At 43.3% G+C, this 20,055-nt stretch overlaps 2 protein-coding genes across 3 annotated transcripts in view; both read left to right on the top strand.

Moving 5' to 3' along the window:
• HIKESHI (heat shock protein nuclear import factor hikeshi) overlaps positions 1–11,521 on the top strand; it is a 29,003-nt gene extending 17,482 nt beyond the window's left edge. For both annotated transcript variants that reach the window (XM_074956245.1, XM_074956251.1), the window contains exons 4-5: positions 8,288–8,406; positions 11,303–11,521. In XM_074956245.1, the coding sequence (XP_074812346.1) occupies positions 8,288–8,406; positions 11,303–11,357 (174 nt within the window). In that variant the 3' untranslated portion in view covers positions 11,358–11,521. The remainder of the gene's footprint in view (positions 1–8,287; positions 8,407–11,302) is intronic.
• Positions 11,522–17,212: 5,691 nt separating this feature from the next.
• Positions 17,213–20,055, top strand: part of CCDC81 (coiled-coil domain containing 81) — a 33,630-nt gene continuing 30,787 nt past the window's right edge. The window contains exons 1-3 of the mRNA XM_074956263.1: positions 17,213–17,404; positions 18,428–18,489; positions 19,503–19,659. Of these exons, the coding sequence (XP_074812364.1) occupies positions 17,326–17,404; positions 18,428–18,489; positions 19,503–19,659 (298 nt within the window). The 5' untranslated portion in view covers positions 17,213–17,325. The remainder of the gene's footprint in view (positions 17,405–18,427; positions 18,490–19,502; positions 19,660–20,055) is intronic.

Raw genomic sequence — 20,055 nt, forward strand, 5'->3', positions numbered from 1 at the left:
TTTTTTTTTTTGGGTGGGTTTGGCATGTCTGCTGCTGCTTCCTCCAAATAAAGCTATAATCCAGTCTGTCATCACAACTAACTGTGCGGGTGTGAGGGACTTTAGAGTGCCTTTCAAGTGAGGAGTACTCAACAGGCGTAACTAACACACCTAAACAAATGCAGTTTTTATGTAAATATACTAAGCATGCATGGGGTGGGAGAGGAGAAAAACGGGATGGTTTCTGAACAATATTTCTCTGAAGCATCAAATCTTCCATTACTGTTTGTTGCACCACTAAGATAATGTACCTTGTGGGATAATTGACAAAGCAGCTAATGTCTTTTGTTGGTAGTTACAGTTAAGGGAGAGGCATTTGATATTTGCAAGTTACTTTTTACAAGTATATTCCAAGTTCAATTAATATATTGTTATAAAAAATGTAAAAATGTGCTTCAGACTTAGTCTGCGCTACGAAGTTTCGCCAACATAGCTGTGTCGGCTAGAAGTATGGCGGTGAAAAAAAAATCACACCCTCTAGGCAACAAGCAATGCTTTATCCTCCTCCCTCTTCTCCCCCCGCCCCCCCCCCGACTCCCATTCAGATCCAGCTATGTTGACGGCAGAGTACTTCTGTTGGCTTAGTTAATGTGGGATAGCTCACATGACTGGAGTACAGTCATGGATGGTTATAAACTGTTCAGGAAGGACAGGCAGGGCAGAAAAGGTGGGGGAGTAGCACTGTATGTAAGGGAGCAGTATGACTGCTCAGAGCTCCGGTACGAAACTGTGGAAAAACCTGAGTCTCTCTGGATTAAGTTTAGAAGTGTGTGCAACAAGAGTGATGTAGTGGTGGGAGTCTGCTATAGACCACCGGACCAGGGGGATGAGGTGGATGAGGCTTTCTTCCGGCAACTCACGGAAGCTACTAGATCGCATGCCCTGATTCTCATGGGTGACTTTAATTTTCCTGATATCTGCTGGGAGAGCAATACAGCGGTGCATAGACAATCCAGGAAGTTTTTGGAAAGCGTAGGGGACAATTTTCTGGCGCAAGTGCTAGGGGAGCCAACTAGGGGGGGCGCTTTTCTTGACCTGCTGCTCACAAACCGGGTAGAATTAGTGGGGGAAGCAAAAGTGGATGGGAATCTGGGAGGCAGTGACCATGACCATGAGTTGGTTGAGTTCAGGATCCTGACGCAGGGAAGAAAGGTAAGCAGCAGGATACGGACCCTGGACTTCAGGAAAGCAGACTTCGACTCCCTCAGGGAACGGATGGGTAGGATCCCCTGGGGGACTATCATGAAGGGGAAGGGAGTCCAGGAGAGCTGGCTGTATTTCAAGGAATCCCTGTTGAGGTTACAGGGACAAACCATCCCGATGAGTCGAAAGAATAGTAAACATGGCAAGCGACCAGCTTGGCTTAATGGTGAAATCCTAGCGGATCTTAAACATAAAAAAGAAGCTTACAAGAAGTGGAAGGTTGGACATATGACCAGGGAAGAGTATAAAAATATTGCTCGGGCATGTAGGAAAGATATCAGGAGGGCCAAATCGCACCTGGAGCTGCAGCTAGCAAGAGATGTCAAGAGTAACAAGAAGGGTTTCTTCAGGTATGTTGGCAACAAGAAGAAAGCCAAGGAAGGTGTGGGCCCCTTACTGAATGAGGGAGGCAACCTAGTGACAGAGGATGTGGAAAAAGCTAATGTACTCAATGCTTTTTTTGCCTCTGTTTTCACTAACAAGGTCAGCTCCCAGACTGCTGCGCTGGGCATCACAGAATGGGGAAGAGATGGCCAGCCCTCTGTGGAGATAGAGGTGGTTAGGGACTATTTAGAAAAGCTGGACGTGCACAAGTCCATGGGGCCGGACGAGTTACATCCGAGAGTGCTGAAGGAATTGGCGGCTGTGATTGCAGAGCCCTTGGCCATTATCTTTGAAAACTCGTGGCGAACGGGGGAAGTCCCGGATGACTGGAAAAAGGCTAATGTAGTGCCAATCTTTAAAAAAGGGAAGAAGGAGGATCCTGGGAACTACAGGCCAGTCAGCCTCACCTCAGTCCCTGGAAAAATCATGGAGCAGGTCCTCAAAGAATCAATCCTGAAGCACTTACATGAGAGGAAAGTGATCAGGAACAGTCAGCATGGATTCACCAAGGGAAGGTCATGCCTGACTAATCTAATCGCCTTTTATGATGAGATTACTGGTTCTGTGGATGAAGGGAAAGCAGTGGATGTATTGTTTCTTGACTTTAGCAAAGCTTTTGACACTGTCTCCCACAGTATTCTTGTCAGCAAGTTAAGGAAGTATGGGCTAGATGAATGCACTATAAGGTGGGTAGAAAGCTGGCTAGATTGTCGGGCTCAACGGGTAGTGATCAATGGCTCCATGTCTAGTTGGCAGCCGGTGTCAAGTGGAGTGCCCCAGGGTCGGTCCTGGGGCCGGTTTTGTTCAATATCTTCATAAATGATCTGGAGGATGGTGTGGATTGCACTCTCAGCAAATTTGCAGATGATACTAAACTGGGAGGAGTGGTAGATACGCTGGAGGGGAGGGATAGGATACAGAAGGACCTAGACAAATTGGAGGATTGGGCCAAAAGAAATCTGATGAGGTTCAATAAGGATAAGTGCAGGGTCCTGCACTTAGGATGGAAGAATCCAATGCACCGCTACAGACTAGGGACCGAATGGCTAGGCAGCAGTTCTGCGGAAAAGGACCTAGGGGTGACAGTGGACGAGAAGCTGGATATGAGTCAACAGTGTGCCCTTGTTGCCAAGAAGGCCAAGGGCATTTTGGGATGTATAAGTAGGGGCATAGCGAGCAGATCGAGGGACGTGATCGTTCCCCTCTATTCGACACTGGTGAGGCCTCATCTGGAGTACTGTGTCCAGTTTTGGGCCCCACACTACAAGAAGGATGTGGATAAATTGGAGAGAGTCCAGCGAAGGGCAACAAAAATGATTAGGGGTCTAGAGCACATGACTTATGAGGAGAGGCTGAGGGAGCTGGGATTGTTTAGTCTGCAGAAGAGAAGAATGAGGGGGGATTTGATAGCTGCTTTCAACTACCTGAATGGGGGTTCCAAAGAGGATGGCTCTAGACTGTTCTCAATGGTAGCAGATGACAGAACAAGGAGTAATGGTCTCAAGTTGCAGTGGGGGCGGTTTAGGTTGGATATTAGGAAAAACTTTTTCACTAAGAGGGTGGTGAAACACTGGAATGCGTTACCTAGGGAGGTGGTAGAATCTCCTTCCTTAGAGGTTTTTAAGGTCAGGCTTGACAAAGCCCTGGCTGGGATGATTTAACTGGGAATTGGTCCTGCTTCGAGCAGGGGGTTGGACTAGATGACCTTCTGGGGTCCCTTCCAACCCTGATATTCTATGATTCTATGAATGTTGTTCATGGAGGTGTTTTAACTATGCTGTCAGAACTCCGAAAAAGAAAAGGAGTACTTGTGGCACCTTAGAGACTAACCAATTTATTGAGCTGTAGCTCACGAAAGCTTATGCTCAAATAAATTGGTTAGTCTCTAAGGTGCCACAAGTACTCCTTTTCTTTTTGCGAATACAGACTAACACGGCTGTTACTCTGAAACCTGTCAGAGCTCCTGTCATCCCCCACTATATCTCCACTAGGTGGCTCTGCTGGCACAGCTAGACTGGCAAAGGCTCATACTGTTTCTCAGGAGTAAGGCTGCTCCAATGCTAGAGATTATGACTAGGATGAATTACAGGCAGTCCTCGGATTTACGACGCAATTGGTTCCTGAAAATTGCATCGTAAGTCTAAATGTTGTAACTTGGAACCGCAATACACTCCATTGCGGGACCGAGCATCGTAAAGTCAAAACCAATTGTCGTAAGTCGAATCAGGGTGTCAATTCAGAAACATTGTAAGTTGAATGCTGTGAAGTCGAGGACTGCCTGTACTAGTTAAGGACAAGTTTGCAAAAGGAACAGTTGCAACTGGCCTGTATTTTAAAAAAAAAAAAAAGAAAAAGAAAAAAAATATGATTGGAAACATAGTTTTTAATTTTATATTTAATCCATTTTATATTTAATCTTCATTTATACCAAACTAAAATTAAGTTGAATTATTTAGCATTGAACTTGAATTGTTCTTCTTCAAGAGATAGTCCCTATTGTATTCCACTGTGGATTACACATACACCCTGTGTGCCTGTAGTTGGAGAATTTGAAGGTAGTGTCCGTTGGTCTGCGCATTCACCCTGGCTTGCCTCATGCTTCTGACTGAGGTGATAAAGGGCAAGGCAGACTGATCACCTCCTTAGTCCCTACTCACCACTGCATGGTCAGAGTCAGAATCTTTAGCGTCCTCAGCCCCATCCTTTCCTGTATCCCATTCGAGTGCCAGACTTATGCCCAGTACTCCGGGCTTCAAACTCTGCACCTTCGGCCCACGATCCTTCTCAGTCAGCGATGACCATCAATGCTGCCTCTACTGTCTCGGAGAGGCCCACGCTGTGGCTCAGTACAGTATTTGTCAATCTTTCACCAGCTGTACCTGAGAAGGACAGGCACTTTGCCTCTGTAAGTACCTCATGGAATTGACCATGAGGCCTCAATCGGACCCAGGCTGGGGACATCCTACCCCCAACCCGCCCAGTACCCGGGCCTGAATCTGCAAGGAAGGCACCTCCTGCTGCAGAGTGTGACTTCAGTGCTGGAGGATCCGACCCCACAGCGGGGCCTAGTTGGGAGATTAGGAAGCATGGGACTAAATCTTCATCTAAATCCCTTCCAAAGATATCAGATCTGCCTAGAAGCAAACCCACCGGCCCGGCTCATGAGGTTGTCTTATGTCCGGATACCATCATCATCGCCACCACCAATGGCCCAGTAGGAGTCCCTCTTACACTGAGGAGATCTGGATCCATGGTTGCACCATAGGACGTTTTTGCTGTCCCGGATCCAGAATCCCCCCTTCCATTGGGATTCTCCATTTTTAGGGAGCTTATATCATCTCCGAGAGACCTGTCGGTGGGACGGAATTTATCATTTGCACTTATACAAAATGTACACCTCTCAGTCAGCACCGATGGTACCACCATCAGAACCCGAGTCAACTCTTTCCTTCTCAGGAAACTTGGAACCATTGGAGGAACCGATTTTCCTGTACTGCCATTCTCTACAAGGCCCACATGACCCTAGGACCAACCACCACCTCACCTGACTCAGTGTCACTGGTACCCGATGCCACCACCTGTCCACCTCACCTACTGGCCATATTGTAGCCTCCTTTGGGATCTATACGATCCACTAGAGTGTCATCACTTGCCTCCCCTACGAGAGAACCTCAAATTTATCCCCAGATTCAATAGAGGAGGCAGGGTATTACACTCTGGTTCTGGCAGTTCCACCTGAACCAGCCAGACTGCCATCACCATCGCTGGATGAAGTGGTGGCTTTGGTATTCCCCCCCCCCCCCCACATGTGTCACTCCATTTGTAAGACAAAACCGTAGTTGCCTTCAGGCATGGCTACAGTCAGTTTACGCCCCAAGCCGCTATTCTATGAACCTCATACTGAAAGTTCCCACTAAGGTACCGTTGTCCCTCCTTGGTATGCTTAGGGGTCCCCTTTCTCCCCTCCTTCCTGGACAAGGCCATTATTACAGATGCGTCCCTACTAAGTTGGGGAGCCCATGTGGGCAACCACATGGCACAGGGAACATGGACATCTCAGGAGTCCAGAATGCACATCAATGTCCTGAAATTACAAGTACTATTGAAGGCATGCGAGTTCCTTCTTCCTTTCATCAACTCTCACCAAAACACTATGATGGTTTTCTACATCAACATACAAGGGGGAGCGAGATCTGCCTCTCTGAGTGCAGAAGCAGTCAATCTCTGGAACTGGTGCATCAGCAATCAGATCACCCTATTTGCAGCCTACCTTCTGGGGACGCAGAATATGCTTGCAGACGCTTCACGATTGACCACAAGTGAGAGCTTCATGACATTTTCACATGATGGGGAACCCCAACCAGGGATCTGTTCACTTTCCAGGCCAACAACAAGTGTGCCACATATTGCTCCAGGAGAGTCCTAGCTTACTGCTCCCTCTCCTTTTTCCCTGGTCATAACAGTTCAACTATACCTTCCCTCCGCTACTGATTCTGTCACAAGTGTTATGCAAGATCAGACAGGATAGAGTGACAGTTATCCTGATAGCGCCTTTCTGGCCCAGACAGTTTTGGTTCCCCAAAGCCTCCTATGCCTGTCATCTCATCCTCTGATTACCTTCCCAATCTTCCCTGAGCTCCTAACCCAGTGCAATGGCAGGATCAGGCATCCCAATCCACTACCACTTCACCTCAGGGCGTGGTATTTTAGATGTTTGTCAGCCCTAGAATGGGTGTGCTTCTCGGCCGTGTAAGACATCCTTTCTAATAGCAGAAAGGACTCAACTAGGAAACATTACCAATCTAAATGGAAATGCGTCTCATCCTGGACACAGCAGAAAAGCGTTCTACCAGAAGCTACAGGTATCCCACTCATCCTCAACTATATCCTGTCTTTAAAGACATCAAACCTATTCCTCAGTTCCCTGTGAGTCCACTTGGCAGCTATCTGTGCATTCCGTCCCCCTGTGGAAGGCTACTCTATTTTCGCACACCTGCTAACCACTCGATTCTGCAAAGTCCCAATAAGAACTTTCCCACCCTCTCAAAAGATAATACCCCGTGGGACTTGAATCTTGTTCTTTCAGTTCTGACACAGGCTCCCCTGCCCCTTTGAATCCTTAGTGACTTGCTCCATGTCCCTCCTTTCCATGATGCTCGTCTTTCTTGTACCCATTGGCAAGGAGGGTTAATGAACTTGGTGCAATGATGGCAGACCCTCCATACATTGTATTTCACAAAGACAAAGTTTCTTTTATACCTACATCCCAAATTTATCCCCAAAGTGGTTTGGAATTTCACCTTCACCAATCCATTCCTGAAACCACACACGTATGTTAAAAAAGAGCATAGGCTCCACTCCTTAGATGTTTCATGAGCCTTGGCCTTTTACCTGCAGAGAACAAAACCATTCAGAAAGTCTTTGAGGCTGTTTGTCGCTGTAGTGGAGAGAGTCAGAGGTTATACCATCTTCATCCAGAGTTTCCAAATGGATATCTGATTGCATTCTACTCTATCAGCTCTCAAACCTCCCCACTCCATGAGAGATCAAGCCACGACTGTAGCGTCTCTTCAGGATGTACCCCTCCTAGACATCTGTAAAGCGGCCACATGGAGCTCCATCCACATGTTTGCAAGATGTTGCATTCTGGTACAAGATTCGGCCGCTGATGCCTCATTTGGTACGGCAGTTCTCCATTCGACCCTACCATCCTCATCCTTGCAGCTCCTCTTACTTAGGTACTGCTTGTCAGTCACCCACAGTGGAATACCATAGGGACCATCACTCAGCGAAGAGGAGGTTACTTACATGTAACTGGAGATTCTTTGAGATTTGTGGTCCCTATATAGTTTTCCATTACCCCTTCTCTTTTCCCTGTACTTTGGATCGTATCTGATTTGTGGTGGAGAAGGAAGTGATGTGGCAGTTGGACCACCCCACCCTTTATTGCCTTGATCAGAAGCATAAGGTGAGCCAGGGTGCATGCTCAGACCAACAAATGCTACTTTCAAATTCTCCAATTCCAGGCGCATGGTGAACATACATAATCCACGATGAAATACATATAAGGACCACACATCTTGAAGAACCTCTGGTTACAGGTAAGTAACGTCTTCTTACATGGAATTACCACTAAGTGAGCAAATACAAAAAATGAAGTACTTGTAGGCAAAATCATCAACAGCAGGTGCTATTGGTAGGCTGCCACTAACTTGCTAGTCTAGTTTGTAGGACAAGGCCCAAGTCTTAACACTACATCATCCATTAGTCCCATAAGACTTTACAAATTTTATTTTTGTTTATCTTGAGGTCGTTTAAGGCTTTCCTTCAGAAACTTGCTCCAGGAAACTAATCTTTTGAAAAGAATAACTGAATAAAAATCAAAATATTTTTAAGTTTCTGAGAGAATCTCTTTAGAGAGGCAGTGTCTGAGGGCAGGACTGGAAGCTAGGAATTCTAGATCTAATCCTCTCTAACACAGACTTCCTTTTTACTTAACCTCTCTGCCTTCCTTTCCCCCATCTGTAAAAGAAAGATTTAATCCACCCAGCATGAGGCTTGAAGATTAGCTAATCATTTGAATTGTGCTTTAGATATGAAAAGCATGATCAAAGTGCTAAATATGGATTTGATTTACAATGTGTGCTTTTTGGTATTTCAGTTCACTCAGAAGATGCTGGATAGCTTCTATAACTTTGCCTCATCGTTTGCTGTCACGCAGGCCCAGATGACACCGAATCCCTCTGAAGCTTTCATCCCTGCAAATGTGGTTCTGAAATGGTAAAGGAAAACATCTCAAGCAATAAGCTTATTTCTAGGCACCAAAACTGTGGGTTTCATAGCACTGAATTAACTTTCATGCCATGCAGAAATCTTACTTTGAAAATACTTAACTAAAAGTTCTCCTTTTGACTTTGCTACACTATAGTAGCTTCTTGTATTCTGTTCTACATAGCCTCTTTTTAAATACTAATCTTGGATCATTAAAATGCTGTACCTATCTCACTCTTGTTTGCTACCAGGCAGTTTAACCCCTACCTGCAGTACGTGGCTGATTCCGGAAGCCGCCTTTGCTCCTTGTAATGGTACTGACCATGGGAAAGCAGAACACACTGCCGTCTCTTGGGCTACAATCAATGTCTGCTAAGTTCTCAGGAGCACTTAGTTAACAACATTGTATGAACACTCCTAGTCCTTTCCCCACAAAGTCATCACCTCTTAGCCCAGGGTACATGTATTCAAAGGATGTTGACCTAGACCAAGTTTTAAAACACTACTTAAAAATGATTCAGACTGCCTGAACATGGTTTGACCATCTAGTGTGGGCAGGGCAAAGAGCGTTAAATGAGTTCAGCCTAATTAGTTAAAAATTATGCCTCAGACTGGTTTGGGTAACGGTTCCTAGCCAGCGTAGATTGGGAAATGTGGGGGGACGGACTTTTAATATACAGTAGCACCTCAGAGTTACGAGCACCAGAGTTTGATGAACTGACTGGTCAACCAGACACCTAATTTGGAACTGGAAGTATGCAATCAGGCAGCTGCAGAAGCCCTCCCTCCCCCCTGCCCCCCCCCCCCCAAAGAAAGCAAATGCAGTACAGTACTGTGTTTAAACATAAACCACTTAAAAAAACTTTCCTTTTTTTTTCTTTTTTTTTTTAAAAAGATGATGATTTGACAAGGTAAGGAAACTTTCATTTAAATTAAGATGGTTAAAAGCAGCATTTTTCTTCTGCATAGTAAAGTTTCAAAGCTGTATTAAGTCAATGTTCAGTTGTAAACTTTTGAAAAAACAACCATAATGTTTTGTTCAGAGTTATGAACATTTTAGAGTTATGAACAACCTCCATTCCCGAGGTTTTTGTAATTCTGAGGTTCTACTGTAGTTAGTGAAATTCCTTTGGGCTTGGAATTTGTAATCCTAAGATTTATTCTGAAAATAGCTGGTCCATTCTTATCCTTTGATTCTGATAGCACCGAGAATGTGCTAGGCACTGTACAAACGTAAAAGCAGGCAAGATCCCTGAAAGAAAAACGAAGGGTAGGGGAAAGGAGTTAAACAAATAGTCAGGATAGTGTCTGGTCAAGTCCTGATACAATTTTGATAAGGGCCAGCTTCTCTGTGACAGTTGAATGGCAAAACCGCTAGGGATGCCCAGTATCAGCAAAAGGACTTTTCCAGAGAGCGGCAGGAGATCCATTTCACTGGGGAACTACACTCTGTGACCCTGCTGGGATTCTGGTGTGAAGACTTGCTTAGGTGTCCTTTGGCCTTTGGTTAAATAAGTTAGGTTCCTGACGAGACATTGTTCAGTACATAAATGCCTCACTGAATCTGTTGAAAAGCCATGGAGGCAGGGATGCACCCATCGCTTTGCACCAGGCCATCCGAGGAACATGAACGGTGAGGCCAGGAGAGGCACTCTGGAGGTCTGCAGGGGCTATACCAATACATTAAAAAAAAATTAGAAATAGAAAAACTGAAGTGGGCCAAAGCAAGATAGGATCAAGCAATCTCCTTAGCTGACAAAAGTTCTAATTGATCTAGTAATCTGATCACAGCCATATAGGGTACCAGTAGTTTGACCCAGCTGGAGCAAGAGTTTGAAGAGCTTCACACTCTGCTCTCATTTGAAGTTGTATCAGGTCTTTCCAGAGATGACAGTATTTCTTTCCTGTGGCCATTGACTATTTCATCAATGTGATCTGTGAAGTGTGGACAGCTTGTGTAGAAGTGAGGATTTTGAAGCTTGTTTTTGGCTTCTGCAGGATCAAAGCCTGTAGTATATTTGTTGAAAAGGTCTCACAAGTCTCATATTCTGCCCTGTTTTTGGAACCTGTTAGATTATTAACTTTGATTATAAAAATTCTTGTTTTCATCACTTATGCTCTTTGTCCAAGATGGCAGCAATAGAGGAAGTAGGATGGTCTGTGAATAGTTAATTTCACTAAGCATTAGCACACTGTAGGGAATGTTAGCATCTAAAAACCCATTATTTTTATTTCTTTAAATTCAGCACTGGATTTTTGTGAAATGTACTTATATTCGTAAAACATAAATGTTGGGGTTTAAACTACTGTCATTTCAGCATACACAGAAAAAATGGCAAACTACTTATCTGGTGCTCTTCGTATGCATTATAAGGGAACATGTCGCATATGCATTAGTCTTCGATTACATAATCAGATACGATATTTTCCACAAGATCAAGAGCCTCATTTATTTCACAAGATGGAATCAAAGGGGACAGAATTAAGGGTATATGGGCAACCTTAAATGGGCGTTTTCTGACTTTTGAGTGCTTGACTTTGCAACCTGAATAATGTTCTTATAATGTAGTTTAGTATGTAATCCATGAAATATTTTAGTTTTTGTTAAATTTTAATCAGCTACACCGTAAAGATAATGACCTAATGGAATATACCTCTCAGTATCAAAGTGCCTGAAGCATGAGTGGGAAAACAGGGTTTGAAAAGACCATGCAGGGGAAAGATATATTTAAACAGTTTTCCATGCTGTGTGTGGGGGTAATACTTAAATCTTGCCTCTGTACAGATGACTTAATCTGTGATCTGGGCTAGTTCTTCAGTAATGGTTTGGAAAATTGAAGTTGTAATTCTTGAGTTGCATCATTGGGAAGCCATTTTAATTGGTACAAACTTTTGTCTCTTCTAGGTATGAGAACTTCCAGAGACGACTGGCTCAGAATCCTTTCTTCTGGAAAACATAAACTTCAGTCATGTCTTTTGAAGTGCTCTCCGACTATAGTCATGTCTTAAAGATACAGTAAATCACCCCACTAAAGAAAGTTGGTGCAGTAATCAAAGTCTAAGCAGACCACATGGATTTTATAGTACCATTGGAACTTATTTAAAATTAAAAACCTGAAAACAACTGCTCATCTTTGTGTTTTTTCTAGCTAAAATTATTGAACGTCAAGAAGTCAATGTTGTATCTACATCTTTATAAGTGCAATTGTATCCATTTGTAATTACGTCCCATTTTAAAATGGCTGTACACCATATTTGTACAAATTTTATGAAGTATTTACAGCATTTTGTTTAATGGTAAAGAAACCAAATTGAACCCTGTTCGTCTTATTCTTAAGAAATGCTATCAGGCTAAATCACAGTTTTACATTACTAATATCTTGGAACTAGATGTAAGACGCAATCACTTCTTATATTTCACTCAGCATAACAGTCTAAGGGTTGGATCCCCAGCTGGTGTAAACTGGCATAACTTCATTTTCCCTTGTCCTTGCAGGGCTCGATCCCAAGGGTTATGTGCTTCCTCCCACTTGTGAGTGGATGGGTGGGGCAAGCCTTTGGGCCTCATTTTCTCCACTCCACTTCAATCTGTCTTTTAAAATGGCCATCACAGGCCAATTCAGGGGCCCAAATTAATATTCTGTAATGCCAAGCAAAGGACTTGTTAGTGGGGAGAAAGAGGGAGGAAGGTTTGGGCAGCAGAGGCTATTTATAGTGGAGGCTCTTGGTGGGTTCTTACTTAGCCTGAGGGGTTTACTTTTTGTTTGTTATGATGCATGATCTGCTATCGAGGGGGGAAAGTCTAATACTTCTTAGTATTCAGAGTTTCTTTTTCACTAGTATATAATAGATAGTGGGGGTTGCAGCACTATCTTTCAACAGTAGTTTAAAGGGTCTTGGTTCTCTTAGGCTTGATTAAATAAGCTTATCAGATGCAGTCAGTAACAGTCTTGTGTTGGCCTTGCTCTACATGAAGCTGCCCTGACAACCAGTTAACATCTGTTTGACATTCTAGTCTCCTTTGTACTTTGCTGTGATTCTATTCCAAGGAAAAACAAAGGCACCTCCTATTGTTTCTGGTAAATTTTTCCTTCCCTTATGTATTCCCAGTCTCAGGGATTTGAACTAAATCAGTGCCTTTTCACAGCCTTTTGTTAGAGGGAATTTTAACATCTGTTTCATGCTTAATGTCTCAGTACCGTTCCATACGCTACAAACAATATTCTCTGATCCTAAAAGTGTTTGAAAAGAGGAATCTTTCCCTTTTACTAAACCAGCTCTTCTTTATACATACATACATACACACAGAAATGTGGGAGTGTTATAGCTGCATTATACACTGCTCTCAAATTATCTAGTTCCTCACCCCTAAATTCTTATTTTGTTAACCAGTTTGCTTTCATTTTAAACTATGGATTGAATTCAGTCTCAGGTGATCCAGTTTGATTTGAAAACTTCATTCTTTTGATTTCTGCACATTTCTCTTAACTTTTTAGTTTCTTCGCCATTCCTCAAACAAATAAATCTCAGACTTTAATGGAAACCACAAGGCTTAGAAGGTCAGGAAACCAGGGCCCTAACCTATTTGCGGTAATATTTCACTTTTTCCTTAATCTCTTAAGTAAGTAGTGCTGCTGGAGCATGGTAGTATCTAGTCCTTTTAGTGCAGCTGTGAGGCAGGGAAGAATTATCCCTATTTTACAGATGGAGAGACTGGCTAGAAATCAGTGAGTTGCATAATATGTTGGGTAGAAGATACTTTGCAGTAAATTGCTCATGCCTAAAAACAAAAAAATGCCATTTGGGATTTTAAAGTTCACTTTTTAAGATTGTTTAAAGTCTAGTCTTTGTCTTGTTTTTCTAAGTGAGACAGTGGCTCAAATGTCAGTGAGAAGGAGGATAGTCCAGTGGTTGGAGTATTAGCCTGGGATTTGGAAGACCTGGTTCAACTCTCTGTTTTTGTAGACTTTGTAGTGACCTTGGAAAAGCACTTAATCTGTCTGTGCTCTATCTATAAAATGGGGCTAATAGTACTTCCCTTCCTCACCTGGGTGTTATTCTTAACACCTTAGAGATTGGGAGGTGCTTTTAAGAGGACAGCTACTCTGCACCTCCTGAATATCATTCTGCTTTACTGGGTATGAAAAAGCAAGGCATTCAAAGATCACTAGTCACTTCTGAAAATCATGGCTGAGCTGTTTAATTGCCTATGTTTCTCTGTCTGTAAAAAGATATTTGCTTTTGGAAAATGATTTGCAATCTATGGTTGTAAAGCTCTGTATCAAAGAGGAGTTCTAGGTTTTATTGGCTAAATGAGATTCTTGTGTGTGCATATACACTCAAAGGGACTGCAGGGTGAGAGATCCCAATAAATCAAAGTTTTACAAATGCAAGATTGGGGGACTGCTTCAAGCCTACTAGGGAGAAGTGACTAGTTTATTTCCATTGTCCAAGGAAACAGCAATGCAGAAAGTAAACAGCGTAAAGGGTAGTGAGGTTAGCGGTCTATCACAGGAGTGGGTGGGTGAGATTCTGTAGTGTTCAATGTGCAGGAGGTCAGACAAGATGATTATGATAGTCCCTTCTGACCTTAGTCTACGAGCATTAAAAATGAAAAGGAGACTAATTTTAAAACTACATTTGAGTTTTAAAACTCTTAATGTTTGAGGTGGGAAACATGCTTTTTCAGCAGATAATGTTCCTTTAATTCCTAAACTTTTGGATAGCTATTCCTCCACCTCATTAGTTGTGCTTTTTTCCTGTATACTTCCTACGCGTGACAATGCCCTTTCTTTGTAACTCTTCATTTCCTTTGTGGCAATCTAAGGGCTTGGAGACGCACACATTGTACTGCTTTACGTACACTAGGCTAGTTAAAAAGCAGTGCACCTCCCTTTAAGGTGGATGCAGTTATACTGGTATATTCCTGTAAGGGAAGGGGAAACTACACCACTCCAAGGCAACTTTCATACCACTATAACTGTCCATGCTAGGGGTTATACTGATATAGCAGTTTGGGTAGAAAATCACATTTCTGATAGCTAAATCAATACAAAAACTGTCTGTAGATCAGGCTTTAGTCCAGTCCCTGTACGAAGAATAGTGTGCAAGAGGCGGCAGAGGGGGGCTCAGTCTGTCAATCAATACTCTTCCTGGCATAGCTCTGTCAGTGAAGAGTGGCAGGGATCCACCCTCTTCCCAGATATAGCTGTGCCAGCAGAACTACATAAGGTAGATGGAGTTATACTAAGAAAATTACGCTTTTTATCTTGCTTGGGGGCTGGAATAAATTATACCTACTAGGAGTGATTTGCTGGTATAATATAGTGGTATAGCTACACTGGCAAAGTGCTCCTACTGTAGACCTGGCCTTGGTCTCCATATTCCATCTGTATGCAATGCTACGTAACCAACACAGTGTAAGCAATGTGGCATGTTGGTTTAACGGTAAACAAGGTGTGGGTGGTTTTGTATTTAATCCATAGACCAGCATGCATGTCCCAAAGGAGGGTCTGCATCACTCTCCCCAATTGACAGGTGGAGAGAGAACCACATAGAAAGTGACTTGCCTGAAGTTGCACAATCAGAGGTGGAGCAGGGAGGATAACCCTTCTCTATCCCCTTTCAGGCCTTATTGAACCCACCAGCATCAATGTATATAGCAAAGGTTAGGGCTCAATTTCTGTGGAAAAGGATAGCTTAGTTTTCCCCTCTCTGGCAGTATAAGAAGCTCTTCCTTTTTAAATACTTAGTTGTGATTGATAGCACAAGAGAGGCTAGTCTGACCATCCTATACATTAAACTATATTTACGTGTCATTTTGGGGCTTTAGGAATTTCCATGATGAGAAAACTTTACTGGGAATGTTATATAGCTGCAACTGGGTCTACTGTCTCTCTGTTTATGCAAAAGAAAATGGGTGCGCACACTAAATCCTCACTCCCACTAAAAATCTGTATTCACTCCACATTTAAATACTAATCATGTGAACTGTAGGATGCTAAGCTCTGCCCTACAGCGTGCTGCCTTTCAGTCTGAATAGATTTTGATCACTATAAAAATAATTCCCAAACCACTCCCACAATATGTAGCAGGTTTCAGAGTAGCAGCTGTGTTACTCTGTATTCGCAAAAAGAAAAGGAGTACTTGTGGCACCTTAGAGACTAACAAATTTATTAGCGCATAAGCTTTTGTGAGCTACAGCTCACTTCATCAGATGCATTCAGTGGAAAATACAGTGGGGAGATTTATATACATAGAGAACATGAAACAATGGGTGTTACCATACACACTGTGATGAGAGTGATCACTTAAGGTGAGCTATTACCAGCGGGGGGAGGGACCTTTTGTTGTGATAATCAAGGTGGGCCATTTCCAGCAGTTGACAAGAATGTCTGAGGAACGGGGGGGGGGGGGGGGGGGGGGATAAACATGGGGAAATAGTTTTACTTTGTTCACATCAGCCACGCTATCAGAGGCTCGTTCACCTGTACATCTACCAATGTGATATATGCCATCATGTGCCAGCAATGCCCCTCTGCCATGTACATTGGTCAAACTGGACAGTCTCTATGTAAAAGAATAAATGGACACAAATCAGACGTCAAGAATTATAACATTCAAAAACCAGTTGGAGAACACTTCAATCTCTTTGGTCGCTCGATTACAGACCTAAAAGTGGCAATTCTTCAACAAAAAAACCAGACTCCAACGAGAGACTGCTGAATTGGAATTAATTTGCAAACTGGATACAATTAACTTAGGCTTGAATAAAGACTGGGAGTGGATGGGTCATTACACAAAGTAAAACTATTTCCCCATGTTTATTCCCCCCCCTCCCCACCCTACTGTTCCTCAGACGTTCTTGTCAACTGCTGGAAATGGCCCACCTTGATTATCACTACAAAAGGTTCCCCCACCCTCTGCTGGTAATAGCTCACCTTAAGTGATCACTCTCATTACAGTTTTCAGAGTAGCAGCCCTGTTAGTCTGTATTCGCAAAAAGAAAAGGAGGACTTGTGGCACCTTAGAGACTAACACATTTATTTGAGCATAAGCCATCCGATGAAGTGAGCTGTAGCTCACAAAAGCTTATGCTCAAATAAATGTGTTAGTCTCTAAGGTGCCACAAGTCCTCCTTTTCTTTTTACAATATATAGCATAGGCCAATATTTTAAATAGTAGTATTTTGTATTAAACTGTTTCAGACGTTAGAAACTGTTGCGCTTTTGTGCATTGGTTAGATGCATTTTAAAGAGGAGTCATGTTGGATTTCCCTCTTAGTCTTTTTATTATTGTGCTATGGAGAGAGAGTAAACTAACTTCACCAAGGGAAAGGGGGAACTTTGCCCTCCAGCAACCAGGGGCTGTGGCCGTTTGCATGGGTAGGTCTTAATGAAAGAGCAAATAAAAAGAAATCCTTCCTTCCCAGACTCTAAGCAACGCATGAAAGTTCATCCCGAAGGAGGCAGAGCGGGCAGCTGGGCTTTACCCTGCCTGGCTGACGCTCGCACTGCGACACACCCACCTGGGAACACCTCCCCTTGCGCTCCGGGTAGAAACTCACGGGTGGGCGGGGCCCTAGAGCCTCTATTATGACGTAAGTTCTAGCAACAAGTGAGCTTCTCTCGCGTCCTGGATACGGCTCCATCCCTCCCCCTGCAAGCTCCCTCCCCCTCCCCCTGAGCAGCCCTTTGAATCCCTGGCCCCCCAGCAGCTGGCTTGTTTGCCTTCTCCTTCCCTCCCTCCTCAGGGGCTCGGGGGAGGAGGCAGTGGAGCAGGGAATGGGGGAGAGGCGAGGAGGGCAGCGTGCTAAAGTAGAGAGAAGCTGAGAGGTGGGGAAGGCGGGAAGGTGACAGCCTCCTGGAAAAGGAAAAGCAGCGCAAGCCCCTCTGCTTTCTGCTGCTTCACCTTGGTGGGGATGTAAAAATGCTGGACAATATCCACGCTGCAATCCTCGAGTCTGGCAAGAGCGTGTTCCCAACACTCCCGAAGCTCACGGCGGACGGTAAGGCCTTCACGCCCCCCGGAGCCTGATTCGTGTGAATTTCATCAGGGAGACTCCGACGTACAACGGTGTTCTCCAGAGGCCCTTTGTGTGTCTGGTGCATGCTGGGGATGCCCATCCATCCTGCCACTCGCCCTACTGCGCTACGTACAGTGCCTTAGGCACAGACATGGCAGCCAGGGTGTCTGGGTTCTATTCCTGAGTCTGCTACGGATTTCCTGCATGACCTTTGGACAAAAGTCACTTGCCAAAAGTCTGGGCCTCCGTTTCCCCATTTGTAAAATGGGAGAAATACTAGTCTCATGGGAGGGAGATTTGCTCAGCTTAACTCATCTTAGTTAAAGTGTTTGGTCCTCTAGAAGAGTATAGTGTGGGTATCTATCCAAGGATAAAATACAGCTTAAACATAATGTGGTGTGTGAAATACAGGAGGGTTGTTGGATCCCCTTATGCCTCTCAGTAGTCCAGTCCTCTCACAAGCATTTGCATGGAACTTCCATTGACAAGTTTCCCTAGTGACTGGGTTTAAGGTTTGCTTTTGGAAGGAAGAGGGGTATTTGGCTTTTTAATGAAAGCTTTAAGCTTCCTATGATGCTTTTCTGTGCTGTAGTGACATCGCCAGAAATGACAGGTCTTAGCGCTGTTCTAAATTAAAAATCTAAGCTTGTGAAAACGAGTTTTTGAACTCTGAACATCTGTCCACTGTTATGTGTCAGGCTGCAAGAACTCCTTGCCCAAATCATTTAGAATTTGTAGAAAAAATCTGTTTCAACCCCAGACTCTTACTGAGGGTTTTAGAAGGTCCAAATCAGGTTTAAAGTGGAACTTGGTTGAAAACTTAACTATGGAGCAAGTACCATTGCTCTATAGTGAATGTATAAACTATGCAGGATGCTTGTGATTACACTGGGATGCTTCATTCTTATTAGTCAGAAAAGAAGAGTCCTATTTTCCATGGAGTGTGGCGAATTTGTGTGCTTGTCACTAGAGATCATGACATATTGTGTTTCACTTGCATTTCAGAAGTCTTTAGTATTTGGGCCAATGTGTCTGAATTTGTGGAACGGCAGCTGTCAATGAACAAGGTGGGCCTCACATCTTATTCTTCCTCTTGAACCCAAATGTTTCCAAGGATTCTGATGCACGCCCATGCCACTAAAACCTGTTATGCACGCCTCCTCTTAAAGCAAGAGGCATGCACAGGCAAACCAAACCAAAAGTACATTGTAGTCTACAAATGTGCCACAAGTGTCTCTTACCTAGTTTACTGGGTTATTCAGCACAGTGTAGCATAGTAAAGTTAGATTTAAAAAAAAAAACCCAACCACGTAGATCTATATGTAAGGAAGCTTAACACTTTTTATAGAGGTGGGAATTTTAGTATGATACCCCTTTAGGCCTGTTTTCCATGCTAAGAACAGATTTTAAAAACCCCATTGTGCTCATTTCTTTTGTTTTTAAAGGAGAAATAACCCCATTATTTTAAAAATTAGCCATTCAGGAATTGGCAAATATGTTAAGATTGGTACCAAGCCAACAGGTTGCTCTGGGGATTCCAGAAAAATCTAGCAGTGCCCTAATGCACATCTTTGGCTATTTCAATTAATTGTATCTAACAAAGAAATATAAGTTTCGTAAGGTATTTAGATTTCTAGGTTAAGCACTTAGAACCTGTTCCTGCCAATCCTTGATTGTAGGGGTAGTCCTTACTCAGGGTGATGTAGTCCAACTATAGCCTATGGTGCTACTTGTGTGGGTAGGAGGTTTACTCAGTGGGGTGAGGATTTGCAGAGTCGAGCTCTTTGGGGCTTCTCTAGATTAGAGTTATTTATTTTGCAGTTACTATATCAATGGTTTTTTTCAAATAGCGAAAGGGAGGGAGAGGAGAAAAATAGGAAATATTTGGTGCTTTCAGGGAGCTCTGAGAATTGCCCCATCCCGCTTCCCTGCACCGGAAAACATAAGGTGTGGACCGGATGTCAATCACCACCATCAAAATGCTCTGGCATAGAATAACAAATTATGAATTGATTGTGATTATATAGAAGCAAAAATGTTTCCCCTCCGTCCTGAATATTTATTATTGCTTATTTTTCAGGGTGTCCAAATACCAGGGCTTGGAACATTCTCCTTTTTAAGACAAAAATTAGATGTTGGCAACAATAAATTTATCCTTATTCAAAGACCTGTGTTTCTTCTGTCTGAGAAACTAGCCCAGATTCATGGACTCAAACTTGCCAAAATACACACTCCTGGTAAGAAGTTTGATTATGGCATTTGCCTTTCTTTGAAACATATTTGTCCTGTGCTATAAAATATCTGACAAGATTAATAATAGCTAAGCAACCAAATGTGATACATGTATAGAATTCCTTCACTGATAACAACGTAGGCTCTGTTGATAAGACACCAAGAGGGAATTTCTTTACAAGACACTGTTGCTTTTATATTTATATCCTGTGTAAGGTTAGTATGTCGCTGTTTGAAATGTTCTTTTACCTTCTGACTGCATAATGCCACATCTGTGGAGCTTTTATGGTAGCTGCAATATATTCTAGTAAAACTTTATTACCACTGAAATTCCATATGCATCTTTCACAATACTTCAGCTCTGCAAATTCAAAGCTTTGTGCCAGGTTTTACACATGCAC

Source organism: Natator depressus, chromosome 1 (genome assembly GCF_965152275.1).
Source record: "Natator depressus isolate rNatDep1 chromosome 1, rNatDep2.hap1, whole genome shotgun sequence".
Taxonomy (NCBI): Eukaryota; Metazoa; Chordata; order Testudines; family Cheloniidae; genus Natator; species Natator depressus.